The sequence below is a fragment of the Arvicola amphibius genome, chromosome 9, assembly GCF_903992535.2.
Source record: "Arvicola amphibius chromosome 9, mArvAmp1.2, whole genome shotgun sequence".
Classification (NCBI taxonomy): domain Eukaryota; kingdom Metazoa; phylum Chordata; class Mammalia; order Rodentia; family Cricetidae; genus Arvicola; species Arvicola amphibius.
The window spans coordinates 76,328,797-76,344,215 of NC_052055.2; the positions used below are offsets into that span (position 1 = coordinate 76,328,797).

Sequence of the window (15,419 nt, forward strand, 5' to 3'; positions counted from 1 at the left end):
ATTTCCTTTGGAATGTTCTGAAATAATTAATAGTAAAATGTTTAAATGCTGGCATTTTCTACAAATAATCGTGATAAACACTTAATCGAGTGCAAGGCCAAATTTACCACCCTATGCATTGTGTTTCTGTATACTTCAGGAAATATTTTAAAATGGTGAGATTATTGACTTTATTACTTTGATATTTGGGCAAAAACACAAGAAAAACAAAATCTGGTAGATTTGATGACTGTTCTTCCCAAAGTGATCTTCAAAGAGAAATGTCAGTAATTATAAATATATAAAACATGGCACATATCAAGTTACCAATCACATAATGGAACACATCAAAAGAACAACATATTTATTGAATATATATTTCCTTATAAATGGTACATAAGATAACACAATGAATATATTGTTGACCATGAAGTCAAACTGTTTATCTCTGAAATGGGAACAATAGTAGTCATGATGCCCTCCATGAGTCATGTTCTGAAAATTAAACTGCATTATAGTGTAGTCTAATTCCACAGCAATAGATGATTATGCTCTTCAAAACCCTACTATCTGATTTATAATATGGAAATTTACAGAAGTACCCTCATTTCTTACTTCACCTTCATTAATGCCTTATCCTAACAAAGAACAACTCTCTTCCTTTAAAGAATGAATTATTTAAGGTCACTCTTTGGACATTTTTATATTTGTAACTCATCTTTAATAGACAATCTATGCAAATTAGCCTGTTTCTAGATCTGAAGGCTTACTGATTTCATGTAACAGACTTAAATCAGCACTCTAGAAGAATCCACATGACCATCAGCACTTCATTTAAGAAGGCGTTCACAAACATTTTTTCCTGAGTTTGGAGGCAGGCCTGACATTAACAATACCGCATTGTCATGCTAAGGAGGAATTGAACAATTCTAGAAGGCATATCTGTCTGTCCCCTATTCCATTGTGCAGGGTGTGACACAATATTTTTATTTTATTTAGATCTGGCTGAGGATCATAACCCCAATCTATTTCCATACATAAACACCCTACACTATCTTTTCCAAGATAAATGTTATTATTTTGCTAATTCATTAACACAGGAACTTGAGTTTCTAGTACCCAAATCAACACTAAATTGACAGAAGGAATCAGTCAAATTGTTATATGTAGAGTTCAATTTTGCCAGGAATGTTGGCACAGTCTTTAATCGCAGTACCTGGGAGGCATAGGCAGGTAGGTCTCTATGAGTTTAAGACCAACCTGGTCTACTTAGTGAGTTACATAATACCCAAGGACACATAGTGAGAGCCTGCCTCAAAAATCAAAACAAAATAAGTTTAATTATTTTTAAGAAAATTTTTTACTAGTTATTTCTTAGCAGTATGCCATTTTACTTTTAAAAATAATGTATTTAAGAAATACTTGGTATAGATAATTTTTAGAGATTTTTACTTTTAAATTCATGTTCTTTAAATATGTGTATTAGCAGGACTGCATGATTATAATCAGGGTCTTTTGCTGCGAGGCTGCCAAAACAGGCACAACAACAGATGTTGGAATTACCTGAAGACATAGCTTTACTATTTTCTTTGGTCATAACTACAGATCCAGATGTTATAAAGACTGCTGCTTCTCTGTCAAACACTTCTCAATATCATCAAGTACTTGAACGGCGGCTTTGGGAATCCGCGTTCCAGGACCAAACACATTGGAAACACCAACTTCATATAGAAATTCATAATCCTGTTGGACATATTTACTTGGTTAATAGAGACATTATTTCAACTTCGAAGAAACATACTTTATACATATGTGTTGCATGAGTGTGTACACCTTTCCCTTTCTTCTTCACCAATGCCCAAAACTTTCTCAGCTGGTACACAGTTTGCATGCGGAGCTGAAACAAATGCCTTTCATGATGGGGCAGCTAACAATAACCAGCAACGTTGCGCTCAGATCCCCATGTCTAAACCAGAACCTGCCTGTTGTTGTCAGCAATGTGAAGCTATGTGGCCCTAACGAGAAGGAACTGTATTTAAAACCTAATTTTCCATTCCTTCAATCCTTACGGCTTATCGTTCTCTGCGTTAAACTTGGTATCAGTCTATTTTCTCTTGGACACATCTCTGTCACCAGTGAACAGTGACATCGTGAATCTGGCCTCATGGTAAATCGGCTCTCTGTTTAGGAGGACTGGTTCTTCCTCTCCTGCTGCAGCAGGTCATGTATTTAGTGATAGCTACTGCTTTAGTGCAAGGATTCCCAGGGCACAAGCACCGCAGCAGGCTTTAGGCTCGGTTAACAGCAGAACACATTTAGCTACAATAGCAAATTTAGGGTGTGCTGTGAGGCTTGACCCTTACCATACAGGACAGATGATACAGCCTGTGTTTAGCTGTTGCAGCAGTGGCCTTTTCTCTCATTTTTAAATGGTCAAAACTAGAGAATAAATTTCAAACCACACCAATTACCTGCCAAGTACCCCTTCCTACCTTTATACCCTTCTTACAATAGTAGATGTTTTGCAATAGCATTTAACACATACTCCTGAATCTGTGTCCTTCTTGCCTGAATTTCTGAGAACAGAGTGCATGTCCAATCATCTTCATATCCCCAGCACTGGCCCTACAGCACTGTTTGAAAGAGCGGGTGCTACATGTTTTAGGAGCTCATACGAATGATTGTAGCATCTGGTAACAGCCAGCTCCAGGTTGAGAACAGGCCGGTTGAGAGGCTGCCAGCTCCTTTTCCTTTCCTAATAATGCAGTGTTCCATGGCATTATCCTGAAAGCTGAGCTACAGACATGGAATGGTGTATTCAGCTGGTGAGTTGTGGGGAACTCTGAAATTCTCCAACTCAAAGGAAGGTCGTAGTTGCCTAATTCTCACACAAGCTTTGCAAAATGTACCTGAGTGGGTGGCTTAGAAGATAGCAATATCTGAATGTGGACAGAGGGCACACAGATGTTGTTTATACTGTTTTTATTTTTGCACGTTAGGTATTAATTTGGAATTATCTCCAAATAAAAAGACACTTCACAATGTCTCCCACACAACAGGCCAGATCATGCTTTAAAATGTACCTAGGATCCATGTGTTCTCTCAGCTAGCCTAAAGCCCTTGAGGACAATGATGCAAAGAGGCCAAGATCCTGGCTGAGTTGCACAGTACTGAAGATGGGAAATGTTTAATCAAACTGCAGAAACTATAAATGCTACATCTGGAAAGGGTACATCTGCTTGATTCAACATTCTGTGTTACACTTTCTAATTCAATAACAAAGTGGCTTTAAGTTGAATAACAGCAGCATTTCATACACACCCAGTCCTATAGTTCAATTAGTGGCCCCCAAAGGCCTACCTGTTAAAGGATTGGACCCAGGCCCTTGCATGACTACAAGGTGCGAAAGCAGTACAGGTGGAATCTAATAGAAGTTTTGGGTCATTAGCCTGAGAATTCCTTCTTCATCTTTCCTGTGTCCTTCTTCATGCTCTCCTTGCTACAACATTGACTCCCCAAAACAACAGGAACAATAGATAATGGACTGAAATCTCCAAAATTGTGAGTTAAAATAGCTTTTTCACTTTGAAAATCTGTTACAGTAACAGAATAAAATTTTTAAAAAAACTCATATTGATGTAGGAAGAAAACAAGAAAAAAGATGCCACTCGCCTTATCATCTCAGCCTCATGCACATCTGTTTTCTCACTTTTAATAAAGTATAAATTCACCATTCTATTTTGTGAGGTGTAATAGAAGAATAAAGATTGCACACCTAGATGCGAAATTGTATTTTACTGATGGATGTTCTAGTGGGGTCTATGCAGCACCTACAAGCATCTACTGTCCTATACACTCAAAACCAATTTTTTCCTAATCTTAATTAAAAAGGAAAAGTGGTTATCATTGGAAGTCAGATGGGGAATAGGCCCTTTTTGCATCTTAAGTAATTCTTCTAAAACAACAGTAATAACACATTGTAGTCTTCTTTTTACCTCATTGATAATTAATTGATATCATTCATTTCTCTATTCCTTTTTGAGTATCCACTTCCTCTCCTTATTGCCTATAACATTCAGGACAAGCTGATTTCATGCGCTAGCAGTATGGTTAGTTTTCAGTCCAGAAAAGTTATTTCAATCAAAATAGTTTTACTAGTAAAGGAGTTTACAAAGGACGTAACTATGGGGTAGAGAAGCATTCAAGGATGGGGCTATCAAAAAAATGGATGAGGAACTCTCCAACAGATGCAAGCTACCTAAAAGACCCATCCAAAGCCTCTATACTGCTGCCCAGGTACAAACATACTGCATTTACACCATCTTTCTCTCTATATTGGGATGTCCATTGCTTCTATCTGAATCGCTCTGCCACTGTTAACTGAATATAGAGATGACAGATAGCTATCATAAGTTCTTGGTGCTTTTCTCATATAGTTTTTTGAAAAAAGCTAAATTAAATTTTATATAATGAATTAAAATATAACCTTAATAAAAAAAAAGAACAGTGCTCACTGTGTGCAGAATTTACCCAGTGAAATCACTGAGGCATAACTTGCCTCTGTATCTAAAACCAGTTCATCCTTAGAAACATACATGCCTGCCTATCTATCTATCTATCTATCTATCTATCTATCTATCTATCTATCTATCTATCTATCTATATCTTTCTATCTATGCCTGTCTGTCTGTCTGCTTGTCTGCCTGCCTGCCCACTTATCTATCTATCTATCTATCTATCTATCTATCTATCTATCTATCATCTGTCTGTCTGTCTGTCTGTGCATGTGTTAGTCCTGCATTGTCTCCAGTTTCATAGCCTGATACATATTCGTGGGGGTAGGCAGAATATATGTGTTGTTTTACATAGCAATTTCCTCTGAATCATTGAAACTTTCCTTCAAGGGAAAAGCAAGGCGATTCCTAAGACTCAGATGAAAACATAATTCACACGCCTGGGATAGCTGAAAGCTGCAAGATTGACAAGGACCCCACCCCAAGGCTACAGAAGCAGTGTACTACTGCTGGAGGAGACTGAGCCTCAAAGCTGCCTAAGTCCTGCAGAGAGCTCCAGGGAGGCAGCTTTCTTAAGTCTTCACCAGTGTCAGGGAGGGCTTTTTAGTGACGCATCTGCTTTCCAGTCACCGCGGCTCCTGTAAGTAAACCCTTACCCGCACTCCTGTTAGTAACTCCAGTAAAGGCTTGTGTGTGTCTATGTGTGTACATGTGTACATGTATGTATATGCAGAAAAGTATAAAGAAGAACAATACCTGTGGTGGAATCACACCGCCACACATGACAAGGATGTCTGGCCGTCCCAGGGCAGTAAGCTCTTTGATAAGCTCAGGAACGAGGGTTTTGTGACCAGCAGCAAGTGTGCTGACGCCCACAGCATGCACATCTGCGTCCACAGCCTGCTGGGCGACTTCACGGGGGGTCTGAGCACACAGAAGGCAGAGAGAGGTAAGGCTGAAGCAAAGTACTGGGGTTCTTTCCTCAGCGTTCCACAATTATACCTGACTGTCACTTCCCAGTCCCTCATCGGCACATTCTGAGTGATATGGAAGCTACTGACACAATGAACACCAATCATGTATGTGCTTCTGGGACTGGAATTCACCAATTAAGTCTAAGTTAGAACAAAAAAATTTCCCCAAGGAATTTTCAAGGTCATCTTTACCGACCATAACTACTGACACTCAAAGACTACAAAAATAAAACCTTTAAGGTAAGCTTCACTATCCAAAGCCTCACAGCATTTCATTCTCAACTGACATTTACATTCACAAACATCAGAGTTAACATGAGTGTTTATTTTTAATCATAAGTAAATTATATACATTGAAAAATGCAGAATGTGTTAGACTTTTTGAAAATAATTTCAATACATACCTGAAACAGAGGGCCTATATCCACATCAAAACCAAGATCAGCAAATCCTGTAGCGATGACCTTGGCTCCTCTGTCATGGCCGTCTTGCCCCATTTTTGCCACAAGAAGACGGGGTCTGCGACCTTCACGTTCCATGAATTTATTAACTCTAGGAACATTTAAAAGGTAATAATAGTTAAATATTAACTGTTCAATATAAGATGTAAAACTGCAATTTACCCATAGAAATCTTTTAAGAATGCCCACTTATGTGCATCTCATTAATATCTGTATTTAATAGTGAGACTGCCATGCAAGCCTTGAATATGGTTATTGTCTGCTTAGAGCAAAGTTTGAAAGACAGTGCAGCCTGTGTGCCCACCACCCAAGAATGGATAAATTCCCAGACAACTATGGTCTGCTAAAATTAAATCAAAGGACAAACACCTGACTGATCTACACCAGACAATGGAATCAAGGCAGAAACAGTGCCACAAGAAAGAAAAGCTTTGGACTGGAGAATTCACTGCCAAGTTCTACCAATCCTTCAGAGAAAAGCTAACACCAGTACTGCTCAAACTGCTCCATAGAACAGAATGGGAAGAAGCACTACCACACTCTTTCTGTGAAGCCAGTATTGCCATAAAATGTGGCCCATTCAGATAATACATAATCAGAATGCTTGTGTGTATAAAATGACAAACTGTATAAACATGACAAAATACAACATCAATTTTTTGTTTGTAAAAAAGATTCCTTCTGATGACTTTTACATTGGCTTATATTTATCACTTATAGACTATTTAACTGTTAATGCAGGTTTTTTTGAGGGAGGTGTGTTACACAAGTTAATAACACCAATAACCCAGAAGCCAGTTTTACACTCAAGAAACAAATCACATTACAGCTTCACGTCAGGCAGTGGCACCAGTCCTCACTGTCACCTCAGTGAAGACTGGTTTTACATTCTGCACAGGTAGCAGCCATGTGTTTAGTTTTCAAATGGGAAAATTAAGTTTTAACTATTCAAGTAACTGAACCTTGTGACAAAAGTTAGGAAGTCTATAGCAACATGACTGTAAGCTCTCCACTGGAGGATCTGAAGCAGTACCAGCATCAATTAAATAAACAATGTTTGAAATGAAAAACTCCTACTGGCAACTATGGTGCAAGGTAAAAATAGTATTCATTTTGCCAATGATTATTAGTTTTAATATTTAATTTCATTCTCATCAGTCAGTATATAATGTGATTCATTATAGTCATAAATTATTAAATGACCAAGACATCTCAGAGAAACACATCATGAGGTGGCTTTGTCAAAGTGAAAACCTGATACAATTATATAAGCTTAGTGGTACAGCATACTACATACCCCGGCTCTATGATGTGTGTGGGGTGTGTGTGTGTGTGTGTGTGTGTGTGTGTGTGTGTGTGTGTGTGAAAGAGAGAGAGAGAGGGAGAGAGAGAGAGAGAGAGAGAGAGAGAAGCACAAAACTGTGGGGGCCAAGAAATGCAGATCCATTTCCTACCTTATCTGATGGTCAGAGAGTTTGGGGAATAACAAGGCTCAATCACACCTTCTAGCTCTGGAGGTGGCTGCTTGACCCCTTATTGAAGTTAAGAAAACTCAACACCATCCTGATAGGTGTCAAGATATGCCAATGAACTTCTGCTTCTTCCTTTGTAACTGAGATCATCTGGGGAAGGGGTGTTTTCTGCCTGTGTGACCAAGTGTATGTGAGTAAACCTGACTTGAGACATTCTGCTACCTAGGCAACAGAATGCTGATGATGGGAAGTCTCATGCTATCATGTTAATGAAGCCTTTGTTACCTTCTCCCCCAGTTTATGTTTGGTATAAAAAGCTATGAAACAATAAGCGTGGGTGATTTTTCAGGATCTGAATAATCCCTGAAACTCCCTCCCATTACTGTCTTGTGGTTCCTGTCTTTATTTTCCCACACCTCTACCCTGGCAAGAAATGCTTTTGTTGAGACTGGTCCCCAACACAAAATTAAATCAAATTCAGGAAAAAATGGTGCAATTGAGATGTAGTTAGCAGAAGTATGTGAGGCTGCTTCCAGCCTGCCTGTATACTCTTTGGCAGTAGGAAGAATATCCTCTAACATAAAAATTAAAGCAACAGGAAATGTACCAGCACTGTTTGTTATCATTGGGTACTACACGCTGTGCATGATGGTAAATGCTGTATTTCTATGTAACTAGTAGAGCACAGGTGTATAGCAGCATCACCAGAAACACACGGCTGTGACCATGGCTACATTACTAGGTGCAATACCAATGGGAGACAGAAATTAGAACCATTATAATCTTATGGGATAACCACTATGTATACAATCTATGATTGGTCAAAATATCATAGTTTCACATACTGGCACAGGACTGCATATTTATAATGATTACAAATAATAAATTATGTAATAAATGTTATAAATTACATGTTAACTATACGTTATATATTAACTGTATAATATGTATATTTTATTCAACATTTATTCATTTTATAAGAACAGCAGACTAGTACAACAGTCAATGTATTTCCCAAGTAGCAAGGACACTAAGCCATCGGCAGGCTCACTATCTCACACAGTACCTCTTGATGGCAGATGTTATCTCTTTACTTTCTCCGAACTCTTGCCGATAGGCTCCACTCACCATGCGATCATTAGCTTTATGCTCACCAAAAACCTTTTTCAAAGCATCTGTGATTTCTCCAACTGTACATCTACAATATTAAAAAGAGGTGCCAGGAAGAGCATTAATTAACAATAAATAGATAAATATTTACTGCAATAATCAATACAATTAGAATGCTTTGTTAATAAATAAAAATAGGCTATAAAATCTCAAGAAAAATTTATAAGATACTAAGAAAAACATCTTTCCTGAGAATACTTAATATAAAATTTACTCTTGGTGCCAGTCTACACTGCAGTCCCTTTACAATACCTGTCAACCAAAATAAAGACTACATGACCTTAAAGTTACAAGTCAGTCAGTGTCTGAAGGCAACTCAACAAAATCCCATTTATCAATACCAGCAGGAGAGCTAAAGCACCAGTGACATTTTCTGATGAGCTCAAGAAGACCAGGCAGAAAACGGTGTGAAATAGGCCAAGACATCAACACAAAATAAGAGAGTAAAACACGTTGACAAGTACTCTCTTGCCATTCCCTCCCCTGCCTTTTCATTCTTCCCTCTACTTTCATCTTACAACACCAGTCTTGCCTAGCAACAAAGGAGCAAGGATTAGTATTGGGGGTTGTTATTCTTCTGGTAGCTTCAAGAGTAATGATTCAAAAGCAAAAGCAATGACAGGACAATAACCTTTATCTAACAATTATCAGGTAAGAGTTTCCCCTCTTTCCTTCAAAGAATATGTCAGGGTTGTACACACAACCTTGATCATAAAGCTGAGTATATCCGAATCTCAGCCTACAAATCAAAGACCCTGATGCATTATAACAGTGCCATGTGTTCTAAGATACAGTGAATTATAAAAATACCAATATCCATCAAAGTATATTAATATTTTAAACATTAGTAAGCACTGAAACCAGTATGAAGTTTCTAGCAGTTTCCATTACTTTCTTTTAGGCTCATAGAATTTACAGAAGCAATGCTTTGTTTGAGTACACTGTGAAAAGCTAAACTGGTCAAACTTTCATTATTTGGAAATCTCCAAACTCCCACATGTTCACCTTGCACGAGCTGCATCCACAGCAAGAGCCAAAATATTGCCATCTCCACTGGAAGCACACTGGGTAAGTGCCTCGAGAGACCGCTCAGCCAAAGCTTGATCCCTGCTGGATTTGATCTTAGGAAGAAAAGAAGAGACAGTTTTATGCAAAAGGGCAATAAAATAGGTACTACAAGATTAAACCCTGATACATACTCTACTGACCAAATTCCATAATCTTTACCTCAAAAGAAGGGGAAACAATGGAAGAGCATAATATTCAACCTAAGAAGTATGTTCACTGTTTAACTCATTCATTCAGGATTCTGTAAAAATAATTCTGATTTAGCACAAAGCCAACAAATCAGAAGCAAGCAGAGTAGTAACTTCGCAAATAGTTATCCAGGCTTTCCTGAAACTACAACACAATAAAAACAAGTGGGCCCTTTACAGGGGAATGCCAAGGAACACTCACAATTAACAGTGGAAAGACCACCAGATCGCAGCTTACAGGGGAGCTTAACTAGACCAGAAGTGCCCTTTAGATGACTGACAACATGCTGGCCATATACATATTGCTATTCTTTTTATTTAAAAATCATTCTAATAGGAGACCTTATCACAGACAGAAAAAGACCAAGAAGGAGAGAAAATAGAGAACAAGGCTAAAACCATGTCCCCTCAGGTCCTAGCTCTCCTGTGCTCTGTCAACAACTTGAGCAATCAATGTTACTCAAGCCCAAGCCTCACAAGCTGCATCTCCTGTAAAAAGAATCCAAACTATGATATTTTCCAGGATGCCACTGAGATTATAATCTGTTATCAGAGATAGATGGAAAATGTATATTACAGCAAAAAAAAAAAAAAAACTCAATTCAAAATCCTCTTCAAAAAGAAAAGGCTTAGTTTTCGTTATTGCATGGCTGCATGGTTTGAATCTGAATTTTCCATCTAAGTAAAGTGTGCTAGAGCGTGGTGCTTCTGAGTTATGACGCCCAATGAACTGCAGTGTGGGATGTAGAATTAACAATTGTGATAAACCTGCTTTTAGAACTTAAATAGAATAGAAAACATCTACGAGCATGGAGCATCGTTTACAAACGTATTGTTTGCTGAAACCTATCTTCATAACAGGTGCACTCACACAGTGCATATAGGAGGCATGGAAGAAACATGCACCTTTTGTGTAGTTAGGTCAAAACGTTGGAAATACACTAGAATTAGAAGAGCAAGGCACAGAGATCTACTCATACTGGGTTCAATTTCCATCTGACATTCACTTAGGAAGATACAGACATCTCTCCAAACTAGCTTCTGTCAGATTGGATTAATAAAAAGAATCATGTGATTCTTAACAGAATTAAATGAGGAAAATTTGTGTCTAATGCAACTGTTGGCATAGCACAGATACTCCATAAATCTTGGTATTATAGTAGAGCAGCAGTAAAAAGAACATAGTCATTCTTGTAGGAAATAAGAATGTCTGAAAGTATCATCTGTACTTACAGCTAGAATGGCCAATAATTCAATCTTTAACATGTATTTTCAGCAACTATGATCCAAAAGCAAGATTAGTCTTAAGTTCATGGAATTCTAAGCTATTCAGCTCAAGCAAAAGTTTGATGAGCAAAATTTTTCAATAAAAATTGGTAAGTATTAACTAAGTAGCAATTACTGGCAGTTTTACTGTAGCCATAGTGATTGATTATTTTAACAAATGAACAATGCCCATACCATCCTGCTATTTTACATTATTCCTGGAATTTTTAGGTAAAAACAATAAACAAATAAATATCTAATTTAACAGAGGAAATAAGGCAGACAAGATTGAAAGAATGATTAAGCAGTGGAGCTGGCAGGCTTCAGGTAGGAATTTCTAAGAGTTTCTGAGGTAAGGTGGACACATTGCCATGCTCCCCACAACACTAGCACTCCTTAGAGTCTTAGTTAGCATGAATTACCTGGACAGCGGATTACTGAAATTCAAAGAGCAAAATATTACACGCTAAAATTGAGTGGGATTAGAGACTGAAGAAAAAATTAACAGAAAATTAGTCTTGACGTGGTTCAGCCTTGGGGTGCAGCGGGTGGGTATTGTAACAGCCAAACACATATCTTCTCGTAAGGAAACTATGAGAAAATATAAACTTTAACCCAGTACCAGAAAGAGCTCAGGGTACCACAGCAGAAACATAGTACATTGATTAACTATGGTAAAAGTTAACTTTTATAATGAGAGAAGTCTGATTTACCCATGGTCCTAAGAGTCATTCTAGGTTTAAATGTTTTAAAGTCTAAAACAGAACCTTCCATTTCTCCAGAAGCTGAGGTTCTTTCCCCAAACAAAGATTAGGGTAGTTTATGGTAAACAGATTGTCCCAAGCCTTGACAATATATAGTTAATAAGAAACTAAAGTGCAAGAGTCAAGAGTTTCCAGCTGTAATAAATACTGAGACTCCTGTGACTGCAGGGACATAAGGCTACTTGCTAAATAGAGGTTTCAATGATAAAATGTGATACTTGGTTCAGATTAGGGATGAAAGTGGAAAAGAGATCATTAAATATCTGCAAAGAATTCTATACTAACTAACTACAAAAAATCTATTTAGTTTTATAGAATGTTTGAACTAAGAGAGAAAAAGTTGATTGTTAAGGAAAATAAGTAAAGAAAAAATTAAAAGGTTTTGTTTATTTGTTTCTTGCCTCAGAACAGTGATTACAAAAGCTAGAAAATAGGAGACGGGACAGCTTCAGAAGGTAGAGAATATGTGACAACAGTAAAAGTAAATGTTTTGTACACTTTTATATAACATATCAGAAAGAAATTAAAATAAAACAGAAATATGGTGCTCACCACGATAGACAGAGCATACTCCAGCAAAATGCAAAAAGCTCCCTAGACACTGAAGCTTACAAAATTACTAACAAAGACAGATAATTGGAAAAATCAGAAAGCAAATGAACCATGGTCTAGTGGAGGAACCATTACAATGAGAGACTCTGACGCAAACACTGGTCCTAAGCCACACTGTGTTCTGACTTTGTGATTTCAGCACTGAGTCATGACTGCCTAATTATTTAATCCAAGCAACTTTCCCAATGTCTTACCTTTAAAGAAATACATGAGAAGTACTGACCTCTTCTGGAGACTATAGAAGCTATGCAGAACAATATAAAAACCTAGAACCCAGAACCTGGAACATACTTATCAAACGATAGTGGACAATACCTTCTTAAGTTTTTCAATCTGCTTCTTCCTCACTGAAGTATTGTCAATGGCCAGAACTTCCACAGCGTCCTCTTTCTCCAACTGATACTTATTTACTCCAACAATGACCTCAGACCCTAGTGATTTCCCAAAGGAGAATAACATGTGAATTTACTCATAAATGGTTCCCTATTGAAAATGCGCTGATTATCACATTTTTATAAGTTTAATATTTTTAAGTATCATTCTTAACTGTTTATTTATTAAAGTCTTTATTTATTAAAATACATTTGAAATTTCACTACATTTACCCTTTTTTCTAAAAAAAGGCTATAATGAAAATAAGAAAACTATATACATTAAGTACAATGACTATATACAACATACAGAGAACAATGTGTATATTTATTACAGAGAAAATACAGCAACAATGTCTAGTACATTTGCATTTGACAAATTCAGAGAAAATATTTCATATCTATCCAATCTTGCTAAGTCCAAAATCTTATACCTAATTTACTTTCTATCATAACTTGCTTTCTGTTTCCAGTAAGCTATAACAATAGCTATCTAATATAAATACAGCTATCTAATAAATTTCAGCATAATGCAGAAACTCCATCCTGGGATACAGGTAAGGTGGGAAGAACAGTTACATAGTTACATGATGGGTTTTCTTCAGGAAAGGACTTTGCTATTCTCAACAAAAAACAAGGACAGTTGGTTACCAGGACAGATGCAGAAAGCAAAGAAAGTAGTGATGTCCAATAGCTTTCTATGATTTTATAGAATTTTCCTACAGCCAGTTGTTGTTAAATGGAAAGACAAATACTTTAAAAATCTGTCAATTATAAATCATTATTATAAGCATACGTCTCTCATCTAAAGGTAACTGACTGCTGCACCCCAGTTTGTACTCCTTCCTTCCTTCCCAGCACTTAGCATCATCAGTAGTCACTCAGTTCAGTTCCTTTCCACTGCAATGAAATCTCTAGACTCAGGGGAGTTTACGTCTGTCCTAGTCACAGCTGCATCCCCAGCCACAGGACACAGCTCTAACAGGGCATACCAAAAGGTATCCCCAGAGTGAACGAATTCTTCCAAGGACAGCACAAAGACTGCCAAGCATGCCAGGTTGATATTGTTATTGGCAATAGCTGATCACACATGCACATCTATGTTGTAAGTACATACATGCTTGCCTGTGTGCTTGCAAGAATGCAAAGATACAAAATACAGACATAGAAATATATTTAAATATACTTAAATATGAGAAATATCTTTCCAAAGCCCTATTTTTCCATTGCTATTTCATTTTAAAATGTATTTGTATTGATTGTGCACGGTATCCACAGGCAGAAACTAATAGTCCTCCTTAATCACTGCAGTTCATACACAAACTTCTCTATTCTCTTACCAGAATCTATTCTGGCTTGTCTTCGGGCAGCACATTCTTCAATGCGAAGTTTAGGTATTCCTTCAGCTACAGCTTTGGCCATCCCACCCATTTCTTCAACCTCATGTATGAGCTAATGAAAGAAAGAGAGAGAGTGAGAAGGAGAGAGAGAGAGAGAGAGAGAGAGAGAGAGAGAGAGAGAGAGAGAGAGAGAGAGAGAGAGAGAGAGAGAAAGAAAGAGGGAGGGAAAGGACGAAAAGAAAGGAAGGAAACAAAAGGAGAAAAGACAAAAAGGTTAGTAAAACTGAGAGATAAGGACATTCAACCTAGCCCTATATGTAATATATCCCAAAAAGCATTCAAATTACAAGCTAAATTAATATTTTATAAGAAAGTAACTGATTATATACAAGAGAAATAATCAGAATTTATGTGTGTAAAGCTACCTAAAGAGACAAAAGAAAAACTTTAAAGTATATTCTGGAAGGCCTGAAATTCCTCAGTCACATCTTGTGGGGAAAGACCAACAATAGCGCTCCAATTCTCTAGCCTTTGTTTTTACATGAACGAAGTTTTTAAGGTTCATTCTCTAGCCTTTATTTTTATATGAAGGTTTTTAATGTTTATGACTCTTTAAGAAAAATATATGTCAAAATGCATTTCTACTCTCAATCTGAATAACAAAAAGTGGTATCATATATGTGTATATATGAGATGGAAGAGAATCACCAAAAACTTAGTATAATATAGAATAAAATATGCATATGAGATGGGTATCAACACAAAATCAGAAGAATACTGATGCTTTCAGAAAGAAAGATATGGAATTTCTGATCACAAATATAAGAAGCAAGAAAAAGAACTTAAAATGAAAAGCAAACTAGTATTAATAAATTTGATCACAGAGTCATGCATAGAAATAATTTTAAATCAAGTCCGCTGCAGCTCATACATGTGAACTTGACTGGGGGTGACAGGACATTAAGAAGGACAGACAGATACAAGTAATATAAGCAAAGCTGGGATGGGGTGGACCCTAAGCTCAGATAGAGAGAAATGCACCAGTGATGAGCAATGGCCAAGAAGCTGTGTGCTTCTTACGCAGAGCACAGCAGGGGGCGTTTAGCTAGTCTCCACATGAAGTCTCTAAGGCAGCAGCCTCAGGCTGCAGTTGGCCAGGAGGAACAAGCTGTTGTTGCACACACTGTCATCATCTGCCCACAGAGCAGAGGAAGGCTTTGCCAGTTCCCTGGCCTGAGGC

The 15,419-nt window shown here is 37.4% G+C and overlaps 1 protein-coding gene across 3 annotated transcripts in view; it reads right to left on the reverse strand.

Annotated features, from left to right (window-relative positions):
• Window positions 1-326: 326 nt before the first annotated feature.
• Window positions 327-15,419, reverse strand: part of Mmut (methylmalonyl-CoA mutase) — a 30,934-nt gene continuing 15,841 nt past the window's right edge. For all 3 annotated transcript variants that reach the window (XM_038341186.2, XM_038341188.2, XM_038341187.2), the window contains exons 7-13: window positions 14,180-14,291; window positions 12,784-12,899; window positions 9,576-9,691; window positions 8,467-8,598; window positions 5,872-6,019; window positions 5,250-5,417; window positions 327-1,722 (exon numbers count right to left, since the gene is read on the reverse strand). In XM_038341186.2, the coding sequence (XP_038197114.1) occupies window positions 1,594-1,722; window positions 5,250-5,417; window positions 5,872-6,019; window positions 8,467-8,598; window positions 9,576-9,691; window positions 12,784-12,899; window positions 14,180-14,291 (921 nt within the window). In that variant the 3' untranslated portion in view covers window positions 327-1,593. The remainder of the gene's footprint in view (window positions 1,723-5,249; window positions 5,418-5,871; window positions 6,020-8,466; window positions 8,599-9,575; window positions 9,692-12,783; window positions 12,900-14,179; window positions 14,292-15,419) is intronic.